This window comes from Rhynchophorus ferrugineus, unplaced genomic scaffold (genome assembly GCF_030347505.1).
Source record: "Rhynchophorus ferrugineus isolate W39M unplaced genomic scaffold, kcgeb_rfMv2 rfM10, whole genome shotgun sequence".
Taxonomy (NCBI): Eukaryota; Metazoa; Arthropoda; class Insecta; order Coleoptera; family Curculionidae; genus Rhynchophorus; species Rhynchophorus ferrugineus.
Genome location: NW_027472589.1, coordinates 26,206,478 through 26,218,855, shown reverse-complemented (window position 1 = coordinate 26,218,855; position 12,378 = coordinate 26,206,478). Strand labels below are relative to the sequence as shown.

Here is a 12,378-nt window from a genome sequence, read left to right as displayed (position 1 = left end):
CTGCTGAAAAGTAATAATTAGTACATAAGATTAGTATAAAATAACATGTCTAAAAGAAATATTATGAACTATTATGAGTAAAATATATGGAACCCGTGATACAAATTCAGATTAATATTTTCGCTATTATGTACAAAATATAAGATTAAAATTTATTTAAATTATTGTACTTACCAGACCACAATATATATATTTCGATTTTTATGTTATTTCTTCCAACACAACACGAAAAAACGCAAAAATTAATTGAAAAACAAAACCCGGAGAACACAACAAACACTTAAAACCGCCATCTTAAAACAACTGACTAATAAGACCAAATTACAATAACTAATACAAGTTGTGACATTTGTTGTCAATAAAAATTAGTCATTTAGAATACTAAAATCCACATATATTGACTTTGTAATTAATATTGTATAATGTTTAATATAACAATGTATTAAAATTAAATTAATATATAATAAAAAAATATAAATTCCAATAATTTGTTTTCCATTATTTCTGACTAGTAGTGATTAAATGTTATCTTGTAAATCGTACGGTTTTCCATCGGTGAAACGTCAAATATAGACGTTAAAGGGTTGTGTATTTTGATATTTGGTTATTTATAGTTACTTTATGAGTCCTAAACATTATTTAGTTGTTTTTTTTTAGTAAAACCAATGTATTTTTCTTATACTTATACTCAAAATCTAATATATTTGGAAAATAGTATGTGGCAATCGAATAAATCGCAAAAGTTGGATTATAGCTTGATATTAACGGATGAAATTATCTATAAGGTAAGTCAAATAGTTAGTCTATTTTTATAATAGGCAACCCTGTGGTATAGTTAAATTATATTCATAGTCGCTATTAACTTAATATACCTAATTAATTATTAATAATTAATTTTCAAGATTATTAATACCTGTAATTTAGGCCACATTACTTGAACTAAATTATCAGTGTTGTTTGACATATGGTGGTACTTCCTTTGTATATTGATTTTCCAATAGCTGTTTCAATTATACCATTGCCTAATTTTATTGACTTATTTTATTATTTTTATTATTTATTGTTTCATCCCGAATAGATCAATATATGTAAAGTATATAAAACTGCTTATGCCAAGTAAGTAACGACGCAAAATTATGTATATTTTCCATTTTCTAAGTTAAAAATGTGTCACTATTTAACAGGTTATAATTTATGTTGTTGCTGCATTTATTATATTCGTAAAATTTATGATGAAATAGGTCATATTTTTAATACCCCTGAACCATTTTTCGTAGATAACTGCAACTATACATGTTACAACTAAACTTACATTTGCTCTTGCTAGATTTTTCTTATTTTTCCGCTGTATATACAGGAAGTTTGCGTGAAACCACCTTGTTTATTACAAATATTGCTAATGATATATACCTAATAATTATAAAGTTATCAGTAGTCACCAATAAACCATTGTTTTAAACCTTTAAACAATTGTTTAATAGACCATAACCACTTATGTGGTAAACCAGATTAGCCAAAGAGACATAGGGAATTTTATTTAACTAAACCAACTAAAAAAACTGTGCAAAAATAATTGTAAAACTGAGTTAATGACTAAGCACTCAGGGACCAACAGAGTGCAGAAACAGAAATATGGCGAATAAGTACACTACCAATGGTGATATATTTTTGAGAAATAATAATAGGTTATAACATTTTATTTTAATCACTACGAATGAAGAAGAATATGAAATGTTACAAGAGTATAGTCATGATATAAGAATATAGCATTTAAAATGGAATATGTTTATAAAAGTTTCTTCATATTATATTTATACACAATAGATATGAGTATTGTACCAATAAACTTACTAAGTTAAATTTCAACTTGAGTTTCAAGGAAGATTTTAGGTTAATTTGGGAATTGAAAAACATATACTCTTTAAATATACAAATAAGTTACAAGAACTATAACTTTGGTTTGTTTTTACTGTAATCTTTTCTAAATACTGTTCTCCTTTTCCCTTTAAAATGAAATATATTTATAAAAGGTGCTTCATATTACAATTGTTTATATTATAGGAGACGAAAAAGTATCGAAAATTTAGGTTAAGTTGTGAAATCAAGTATTTATTCTATTTACATTCAAATATACGTATAATTTGGAAGAACTGGCGACGTTGTAAATTCAAATCATTGTGAGCATGTCATGATTCTCTAAAATTAGACTCTGGTAACTACAACGTGGGGCAAAAGTCCCGCTATCATTTTGATTGCCTATAACTTTGCTCAAAGAAAAGATAAGTAAGTTTGGTTTTCATAAAAAGTTTATTTGGTCTTTACATTTTTTTTTCGTTATGATTAAAACAACTTTCAGCTCTTTTTGAAGCTGAATTTCTTTAATTTCGTGACGAATATTGTCTTTAAGATGTGGAATCGTTTGGGGCTTATTCACATAAACTTTTGATTTTTAAAATACCCGTAAGAAAAAGTCTGGTGCTGTTAAATCCGGAGATATGGCTGGCCATGCTAAATCGCCACTTGTTTTTAGTGGATTAAATGATGTTTCTTGAATTAATTGAGGATTCTGATTGAGCTTCATCGCTCATTATCAATTTAGATGAAAAATCTTCACTTTCACCAGACATCCTTAGGGTTGCATTACTGTACTCAACTCGTTGATCAAGATCTAGGGAACATTTTCAAATCAGTTTTCAAAATTCGCCTTAAACTGCGTGCAGATATGTGTAACTGGGAACCACGTCTCTGAATTGATGTTTCTGGAGACCCTGCAACACTATTGCGCACCAGAGGTACATTTTCAGCGTTACCAGACATCCGTTGTCTTTCAGAACGAGGCCTGTCTGCTGTCGTACCGTACTGTCGAAAATTAGCATGTAAACAATAAATTGTGGTTTCGTGGGTCACTGAACGATCAGGATATTTTTGATGCAATTTCCGCTGAGTGGCAATAATGGACCGGTTATTTCGAATAAATATTGTCACTATTTCTCATTCTTGTGGCGCATATTTATCCGTAATAGAATTTGGACGTCTACACAACACAATGGTAAAGCGAAACTGAGCTAAAAGTCACATAACCAAGATGACGCGCAGTCAGAATGGTAGCGGGATTTTTGCCCCACCTGCTATATGACGCAGCTTGCTCAAAACTTCAGTAATACATTACCAGATGACAGTTGAGGATAGCAAGAAACTACCTTACTGCACAGGAAAAAAGTCACAGTCATAGTAATTAATTTAAATGAATTACAGTAGAATTTGGAATACTGGGTGATCATTATTTACAATAAAAAAACCATTGTTGTTATAAATATATATTTACAAGTTTATTGCTACATATTTGCATATAAGACTAAAATTATCTCATGGATAACCCAAACCGATTTCATTTAACTATCGTAGATGTTTCCCAATCCGTATGGTGAGGTTGAACTAGTGTTCAGGTAGAAGTTACCAGTCAGACTAAAATAACAACAAAAATTTATTATTTTATTATTAAAATGGGGTAGGACTCACCTGGTGTTGAAACTCAGACTGCCCATTAAGGTCACCGTGTTGTCGGCACATTCTCCTCCGGTATAATCGGAATAAGAATCGCATTGTCTCGCGTAAAACTGATCGTTACTGAGTGATTCGGCAAAGTACAGGTACGACTTCATGTGGGAACAAGTACTGAGTAACACGATGCAGTCCGGTTGAACATATCCGCCGTTAGGCCAGAAATCAATGTTGCCTACATCGTAATTGACTCCAAAAAGAGAACCGTCCGTATGGATGGCTTCAACATATTGAGCATCTCCCACGTTCAATCTACCTGAGGTATCACTCTCGAAGAACAACGGCCCGGCTGGGTCCAGACCAACGATCACTCCCAGAGTACCGTTCAGTTTCTTGCCAGCGATACCCGCCACATGAGCGCCCAAACTGTGTCCCACGACAACTATATCGTCGGCTGAATAGTCGTAGTTCGAGAGCATCGATTCTATGAAATATCCGACGGTTTTACCGACATTGGGAACGTTCAACCTCGCTAATGTATACAGGAGGAAGGAGTAACTGGACCAGTCCACGGAGATGATGTTGACGTTATCGTAGGCCAAAAGTGGGGTTATAATGTCGGTGTTGACGCCCGATTGGTAGCTGTTCATCCACCCGTGGATGATAAAAACCGTGGGAACGTTCGTGCTGAACCCAAGAACGGAGCTCAGTCGGTTGCTTTCGTCGTAGTCGAGTTTGGTTCCGAGCGGAGACAATTTCGTGTACACGTAAAAGTAGACGTTCGACTCTTGGAAGTCTATGAGCTCCAGAGGGAGTTCGTAGACTATATCCAGTAAGTCTAGCTGTTCGGTAAAATTCCTCAGCACCAAGAGTTCCGAAAGGTATTCCTCAGATATATCTGAAAATAAATATAATGATATTAATCTACCGACATTTAAATTGATTTGGAAGGATTTACAACAGACGACGTTACTGTGTATTAAATCGCATTGGATACATTTGTAACTGTTTCAACTTTATGTTGAAGCAGTGTTGGGGCTTCACTTTTCAGTATGCGTCATTTCTTCGGTGTGTTGAAAATGTCCGAGTTTATTCCGAATAAATCGCTTTTACGGAAAATATTACTAATATAGAAGAAAAATGCTGTCCAATATATTTCATCATGTGAATACTGGTTATAAAAGTGAAGTTTTTACACCAAAGATAAAGAATAAGATGGATAGCCAAAAAAAAGTTGTAGACGAGGATTTTAAGACATTACTCGATGATAATCCTCGTAAAACGCAATGAGAATTTGCAGAATTGTTGAGAGTAATACAGGAAACCATTTCCAATCACTTGAGAAACATTGGAATAATCCCAAAACTTGGATATTTTGTGTTGTATAAATTGAAGTCAAGATACATTGAAAGGTATTGGATCTATTACGATAAATCAAAGCATAAAAAGTAATGAAACCAAAAATCCGAATATCCATGGCTTCAAGCTAATTCCCTGCATTTGGTGGAATCAGCTCGGTGTGATATACTATAAGCTACCAAAATCTAATGAAGTATTCAATTCAATCTAATGAAGGGATCGCTATCGACTACAATTAAGGCATTTGAACCGAGTAGTATGTGAAAAAAGACCGGAATATAAGCAAAAACACAACAATGTTATTCTTCGTCACGACAATGCTCGATCATATATTGCAATACTGGTGACCAAATACTTCCGCATTCTCCAGACCTTGTTACTTCTAAAATTTATTGTGTGGGAGACAATTTCCCCCACAACCGGTAATCTGCTAATAAATTAGCATAATATTCTTCTACATAAAGTATGTACAGACAGAATATATATAAATATATATATATATATATATATATATATATATATATATATATATATATATATATATATATATATGTATATATATTGTTTGACATATGGTGGTACTTCCTTTCTATATTGATTTTCCAATTGCTGTTTCTATTATATTATTGCCTAATTTATTGACCTTATTGATTATTTGCCTTTATTGACATATTTTATTATTTTGGATTATAGCTTGATATTAATGGATGAAATTATCTATAAGGTAAGTCAAATAGTTAGTCTATTTTTGTAATAGGCAACCCTGTGGTATAGTTAAATTACATTCATAGTCGCTATTAACTTAATATACCTTAATTAATTATTAATAATTAATTTTCCAGTTTATTAATACCTGTAATTTAGGCCACATTACTTGAACTAAATTATCAGTTCTGTTTGACATATGGTGGTACTTCCTTTCTATATTAATTTTCCGATAGCTGTTTCAATTATTCCATTGCCTAATTTTATTGACATATTTTATTATTTTTATTATTTATTGTTTCATCCGGAATAGATCAATATATGTAAAGTATATAAAACTGATTATGCCAAGTAAGTAACGACGTAAAATTATTTTCCATTTTCCAAGTTAAAAATGTGTCACTATTTAACAGGTTGTAATTTATGTTGTTGCTGCATTTATTATATTCGTAAAATTTATGATGAAATAGGTCATATTTTTAATACTTCTGGACCATTTTTCGTAGATAACTGCAACTATACATGTTACAACTAAATTTGCATTTGCTCTTGTTAGATTTTTCTTATTTTTCCATTGTATATATAGGAAGTATGCGTGAAACCACCTTGTTTATTACAAATATTGCTAATGATATGTACCTAATAATTATAAAGTTATTATCAGTAGTCATATATATATATATATATATATATATATATATATATATATATACATATATATTTAATTAAATTATTAATATTCAGTTAAAATAAATTAATATAATAAGTTTGGTTTTCATAAAAAGTTTATTTGGATTTTACATTTTTTCTTCGTTATGATTGAAATATTAAATAATGTTAAATGGTGACCGCGATGCGCTATGCAACTGTCGGTTCCTTTTAAATCATTTTTTATAACATTCTGCAACGTCTGAGACTGGAATTCTTGAATTTGAGGAATATTGTCTTCAAGACGTTGACTCGTTTGGGGCGTATTCACATAAACTTTTGATTTTAAAGAACCCCATAATAAAAGTGTGGTGCTGTTAAATCCGGAGATCTGGCTGGCCACGCTAAATCACCACTTTCCGAAATTAGTATTCGTGGAAAAACGTCATTCAATAATTGAATTTTTGAAGAAAATTTCGAAACATGTACCTTTCAGGAATCTTGGTACCGTTCAGCAGTAATAGTAATAGCAACACCTTGGTCATTTTCAAAAAAATAAGGACCAATGATGTTTCCAGCATGAATACCATACCATACAGAAGTTTCTAGTGGATACAATGATTTTTCATGAATCAATTAAGGATTTTCTGTTCCCCAAAACCGACTGTTCTGTTTATTGACGTGGCCACCCATCGCTCATTATAAATTTAGACGAATAATCTTCAATTTCACCAGACAGTCTTACATTACTGATACCATTACTCTACCCAACTGGTTGATCAGGATCTCCCGGTAGCAATTTTTGGATTAATTGAGTTTTGTACGAGAACATTTTCAAACCAGTTTTCGAAATTCGCCTTAAACTGCGTGCAAAAATGTGTAACTGGAAACCATGTCTCCGAAATGATGTTTCTGGAAACTCTTCAACACCATCGCGCACCAGAGCCATATTTCCAGCACTACGAGAGGTCCGTTGTCTTCCAGAACGAGGCCTGTCTGCTGTCGTACCGTACTGTCGAAAATTCGCATGTAAACGATAAATTGTGGTTTTATGAGGCACTGGACGATTAGGATATTTTTATGGAATTTCCGCTGAGTGGCAATAATGGAACGATTATTTTCAATAAATATTGTCACTATTTCTGCTAGTTCTTGTGGCGTATATTTATCCATAATAAAATTTGGACGTCTATACAACAAAATGAATAAAGCGAAACTTAGCTACTATGGAACTTTTGCCACACCTGTGAATACATAAATAAAATAATGAAAATATGGGGGATTTAAAGTGAAACTAACTATATAATTTGCGTACATGGACAAATAGAAGAAATTATGAATTATTAACAGTAAATTTGTAAACATTTACACATTAAGTTGTGTACATTAATAAATATTAAGGTATTTAACGGTTAATACAATAAAATATGTAACTATATGACATTTTATTCTTTGAACTTTGTAAAAATTATTTTGATTCTTTACTTTATAGACCTAAATTTTGAAAAATCAATAGTTATTCTAATATAAATACATTCCTTTAATATACACTTAAAGTTTACAGACATGTATAACTTTATTAATCATACCAAATTTATCTTTATAACATTAAAATAAAGAAATATCATGTCTACTTATATTCGATGCCCTGAATTTGTTACAGTTCTGAAAATAATCTTACTTAGGATACTTCATTGATGTGGTAATTTAAACTTATCAATAGTTTGTTGAATATTGTAACCTAATGTAAATTAGACTTAATTAAATGTTATTTAAAAAGTTTAGGGAATGTTAATTCTTGAAATAATTGTTTTAACATTGTTTATTATTTTAATTAATATTATATATCACATACATTTCTGATCATATATTGTAAATACTATGAAAATAAGTTTTAGCAAGATATTATCTTTAAAATTATTCTTTTTACTCTATTATGGGAAAAACGTGATTAACTTAACATAATGTGGCCGAATTTCGGCTATAGGAGTGGTGGGTAAGGTAAGTATAGAAGTGGGTAAGGAAAAATAGTGGTGGGTATCTTTTTCCAATATTTATACTCAATCATTGACCAATGTACCAATGTACCTTAGAAAATTGGCATCATAACAATATTTACGAATTGGAAGAAACTCAAAAGAAATAAGCAATATAATATATAAAATGTATAATAAGCAATTTTGTAGTTGTAATAATCTTCAGACAGTTCATCAGATATAATTATAAACATATTCTCATAATTCATTCTTGATTATATAACTATTAAACGAAAAGGTGAATATGACAGAAAACAGATCAGGATGATAATAAGCTGAAGAATAAGTCTAAAATTAAGCTATTATTCCCAAGAAATTCAAAGAAGGTTCAAGAATAATATCAAGAAGACTTAATAAAATATAGTCCCCATTAATGAATTAAAAATTAAACCTATAATTAAAAAAAACCGTTCGTTAGGCTTACCCGAAGTATTGCTGCCTTTGCAACCATGGCAGCATAGCAGCGCCAAAACAAACGCTACGTAAAAAGACATTTCTTCTTTCGGACCAAACCACTTCGTTTCAAGCTTGTTACTGTGATGGCATCAGTATTGATCACCATTTTAATAGTATTCTTATCAAGGCCTAAGAAAAGCCTACTTATTTGGATATATAATCATTTTTATTATGTTTTCGCAACTAGTAACTATCGCAAAACAAAGATAGCAGCAAATTTTTCATTGAAACTTACGTAGCGTTGCCTAATGGTGCCGCAGGATTAGTCATTATTCGCAAAACATGACAGTTGTTAATCTTGTACAAATTTATACTATTCTTATTTTATAATGTTATATGAACGAAAATATTTTTTAGGGATTTTCTTTTGTACAAACATGGCTTATTCCACCAACACGTGTACTCTTTTTTGTTCAGAATTCTATTTAGTACAATTGTCATTACATCGCCAGTCATTAAACACCTTTCTAGCGGCATTTGAATTTCATGCCGAAACAGTATTTGTTTTAATGTTACCTAAGACTTAATGATTATTAGTGATGATAGAAAAGAGCATTACTAACTAAATATGATCACTGTTCACTGGTGTTCGATGAGAGCGCCTTCTTCTCAACCGATACACCGCTGTTAATAAAGAAGAACCATTTTTCGATATTATCAGGTGCAGATGTAAGTAGCGTAAATATGTAAGCTATGAAATATGAGGGGTTTAGAGGAAAAAAAACTTTTGTTTTACTTCAAAAACTATTTTATTTTACGATAAGAAGTGTTGAAGGGGGAACACAAATCGATACGGAGGTTTAAAATCTATTCTAGCATAAACCAAGCCCTTACCACATAGATGGCGCTTGATTTATTGCATTCGCCGCTTTTCTAGATATTACATTTATAGATAGTACTAACTTACAAAAGAAATCTTTTAAAATTTCATGATATTCTACTCATAAGTTTGTGAGTTATTGTGCTAAAAGTGACACTACTTTTGTTATTTTCAAAACAATGTGTTTTAGTTTTACACTGCTTCTTGATGGAGGATGGAAGCAATGGTTTGTAAATTGTTATAAGGACTCCGTCCCGTCAGAAACAACAATAAAACGTTGTTCTGCTAAATTCAAACGTGATCGCTGAGACACCGACGATGCAGAACGCAGTGAACGTCCAAATGAGGTGGTAACACCAAAAAACATTTTTAAAAAATCCATAAAATCGTTTTGAATGATCAACAAGCGAAGTTGGGTGAGTTAGTTAACATCGTAAAGACATCAAGAGAACATGCGGTTTTATATTACATGAGCATTTGACTATGAGACAGTTCTGCTCAAAGTGAGTGTCACGTTTTCTCACTGTTTATAAACAGAAACGCGTTGATGATTCTGAGCACTGATTTTGTCATGTTTAAACAAATCGAAATTTTTGCATCGATATGTTACAATGGATGAAACATTGCTCCATCATTTCACTCCGAAGTCCAATAGACAGTCATCCGAGTGGACTGCACACGATGAACCCGCTCCAAAGCGTAGAAAAACGCAACAGTCGGCTGGCAAGGTTATGGCGTCTGTATTTTGGGATGCGCATGGACTAATTTTCATTGACTACCTTGAAAAAGGAAGGACCATCAACAGCGACTTTTACATAGCGTTATTGGACCATGTTTGGAAAAACGGCCACATTTGAAGAAAAACAAAGTGCTGTTTCAACAAGACAATGCACCGTGTCACAAGTCAGTGAAAGCGATAGCAAAAATCCATGAATTCGAACTTCGAATTCCTCATCCACCGTATTCTCCAGATCTGGCTCCCAGCGACTATTTCCTGTTCTCAGATCTCAAAAGAATGCTCGCTGAAACAAATTTTCGTCGAATGAAGAAGTTTCTTTCGTGTTTCAATGCGAAATATTGGATATCTTCGCAAATCCATTTGATTTCCAGGTCATTGTGCAGTTCTTCGTTGGTTACGTAGGTAATCAATCGATGAACCTTGTTTTGACAACGTTGGATGACTAGTTGATTTGAATTTTTAGTAAAAACCCATATTTGCGCCCCATACGTCCAAATTGGCTTTATAATTGTCTTATAAATCAACCTATATATAACATCAACTATAAGATAAAACAAATAAATAAATAACAAAGCAAGCTCGATTTATTTTGTAGTATTCATCTCTCGAAAAACATCTTCGAATCTATGTAATTACTAATCATTCCCAAACATTTGCTTAGGATAATTATCGGACTAGAATTTTTATTTATTGAGCAAGCCTCTTTCTACTTGATTTATATCCCAATTCAAATTATGTTTACATATAGTAATATTTTAAGCACATTTATTGTTTTCCTATGAGGTATAATTGATAATAATACGGATTGTATCAGTAAGTGAACAAATAATTTGAATAATATAAAAACAAGATTCACAATGTGAACACTTATGTTTGTTTTGCAAATATACTTTAAAGTATTTGAATTAGTTATCAGTGATTTAGAATTAAATGTTCAAACGTTTATATAACAGGTTATTTCTTTAAAGTACCATTTCGGTTACGCAGTGTTTTTTTTATAAAAAATATCGCATAAAAATATTCAAATAAATAATCTGCATTAAACCCGACGACTGAATATTTTGTAAATTACAAAAGAAAAAAGCAATCGCCCGAAAAAACCATAAGGCAAGTGAAGATCAACTCCTGGAGAGAATTCACAAGCAGCCTCACTCCACAAACTTCGTCCCATGATGTGTGGAGGAAAGTGAGAATTCTGGAGTCCATCCCACCGCCTGAAATTCCAGCGATGATAGACGGAGATCATCGTTTTGAGGACCCCTACGAGATATCGGACTTGATTGCAACACACTACGATACCATACTAAACGCGCACAAGGGAGGGGATGAGAGCAGCAGATCTGAGGAGGTTAAGGGCGCGTATAATCAATTAAACGACCCATTCACAATGGAGGAGCTTGATAGAGCTTTAAACAAAGGCAAAGATACGTCTTGTGGGCCGGACGAAACTCATTTCCCTCTAATTAAGAATCTCGCACATTCCCAACTAATTCACCTGCTTAATATATACAATGGAATTTGTAGTCAAGAACATCTGCCTCTAAAATGGAAACAATCACTGTTGATATCTATACATAAACCGGGTAAACCAAGGTATTTAGTTAACATCTATAGACCCATTGCTCTAACTAACCATTTGTGCAAAGCACTGGAGCGTATGGTCTGCAGTAGACTCATATACATAATTAAAAGTCTTTGAAGAGACTAAGAAATTATTGAATGGCCGTCAATTAGGATTCCCAGGACGATCTCTGTGAAGCATTCAACTCGGGACAACATGTGACTGCCGTCGATTTAAAAAAAGCATTTGACAACATAAAATCATCAGTATTCAAAAGCAACCACTGAAATAGAAAATATGAGGGAATAGGTATAAATTTATTACATCCTTCTTGGCCAACAGATGTTATCGGGTTAGAGTGAATGGGGTGACATCATCATCTTACCGTCAGACCAATGGAGTTCCACAGGGTTCCTGTATCGGCCCATTATTATTCATTCGCTATAGACTCGATTAATCAGGTTCTCCCACTATTCATCAATGCTCGGATTTGTGCAGACGATGTGATTATTTATCATAAGCATTCAGATCATAAATATAGCCAACACCTTCT

General features: G+C 32.3%; 2 protein-coding genes and 1 long non-coding RNA gene across 4 annotated transcripts in view; 1 reads left to right on the top strand and 2 right to left on the bottom strand.

Moving 5' to 3' along the window:
- The window catches only part of LOC143203940 (pancreatic triacylglycerol lipase-like), a 60,922-nt gene extending 60,632 nt beyond the window's left edge, over positions 1 to 290 (bottom strand). Inside the window, exon 1 of the mRNA XM_076416281.1 lies at positions 175 to 290. The gene's annotated coding sequence lies outside the window, so the exon portion shown is untranslated. The remainder of the gene's footprint in view (positions 1 to 174) is intronic.
- Positions 291 to 681: 391 nt separating this feature from the next.
- The window catches only part of LOC143203945 (uncharacterized), a 30,493-nt gene continuing 18,796 nt past the window's right edge, over positions 682 to 12,378 (top strand). The window contains exon 1 of one of the 2 annotated variants that reach the window (XR_013007470.1): positions 682 to 785. This is a non-coding gene — a long non-coding RNA (uncharacterized LOC143203945). The remainder of the gene's footprint in view (positions 786 to 12,378) is intronic. The other variant, XR_013007469.1, reaches the window with a different exon arrangement.
- On the bottom strand, positions 3,309 to 8,788 carry LOC143203939 (pancreatic triacylglycerol lipase). The gene is made up of 3 exons (XM_076416277.1): positions 8,674 to 8,788; positions 3,520 to 4,399; positions 3,309 to 3,465 (listed from the first exon to the last, which is right to left on the bottom strand). Exons 1-3 carry the CDS (start codon positions 8,741 to 8,743, stop codon positions 3,393 to 3,395), a joined length of 1,023 nt encoding a protein of 340 aa, XP_076272392.1. The 5' UTR covers positions 8,744 to 8,788; the 3' UTR covers positions 3,309 to 3,392.

Bases quoted from the DNA above. Each gene is read 5' to 3' on its own strand.
- LOC143203939 (XM_076416277.1), bottom strand. From the start codon at position 8,743: ATGTCTTTTTACGTAGCGTTTGTTTTGGCGCTGCTATGCTGCCATGGT. The intron at 4,400-8,673 runs GTAAGCCTAACG...ATTTATTTTCAG, and splicing joins CAAAGGCAGCAATACTTCGG to ATATATCTGAGGAATACCTT. The intron at 3,466-3,519 runs GTGAGTCCTACC...TTGTTATTTTAG, and splicing joins AGTCTGAGTTTCAACACCAG to TCTGACTGGTAACTTCTACC.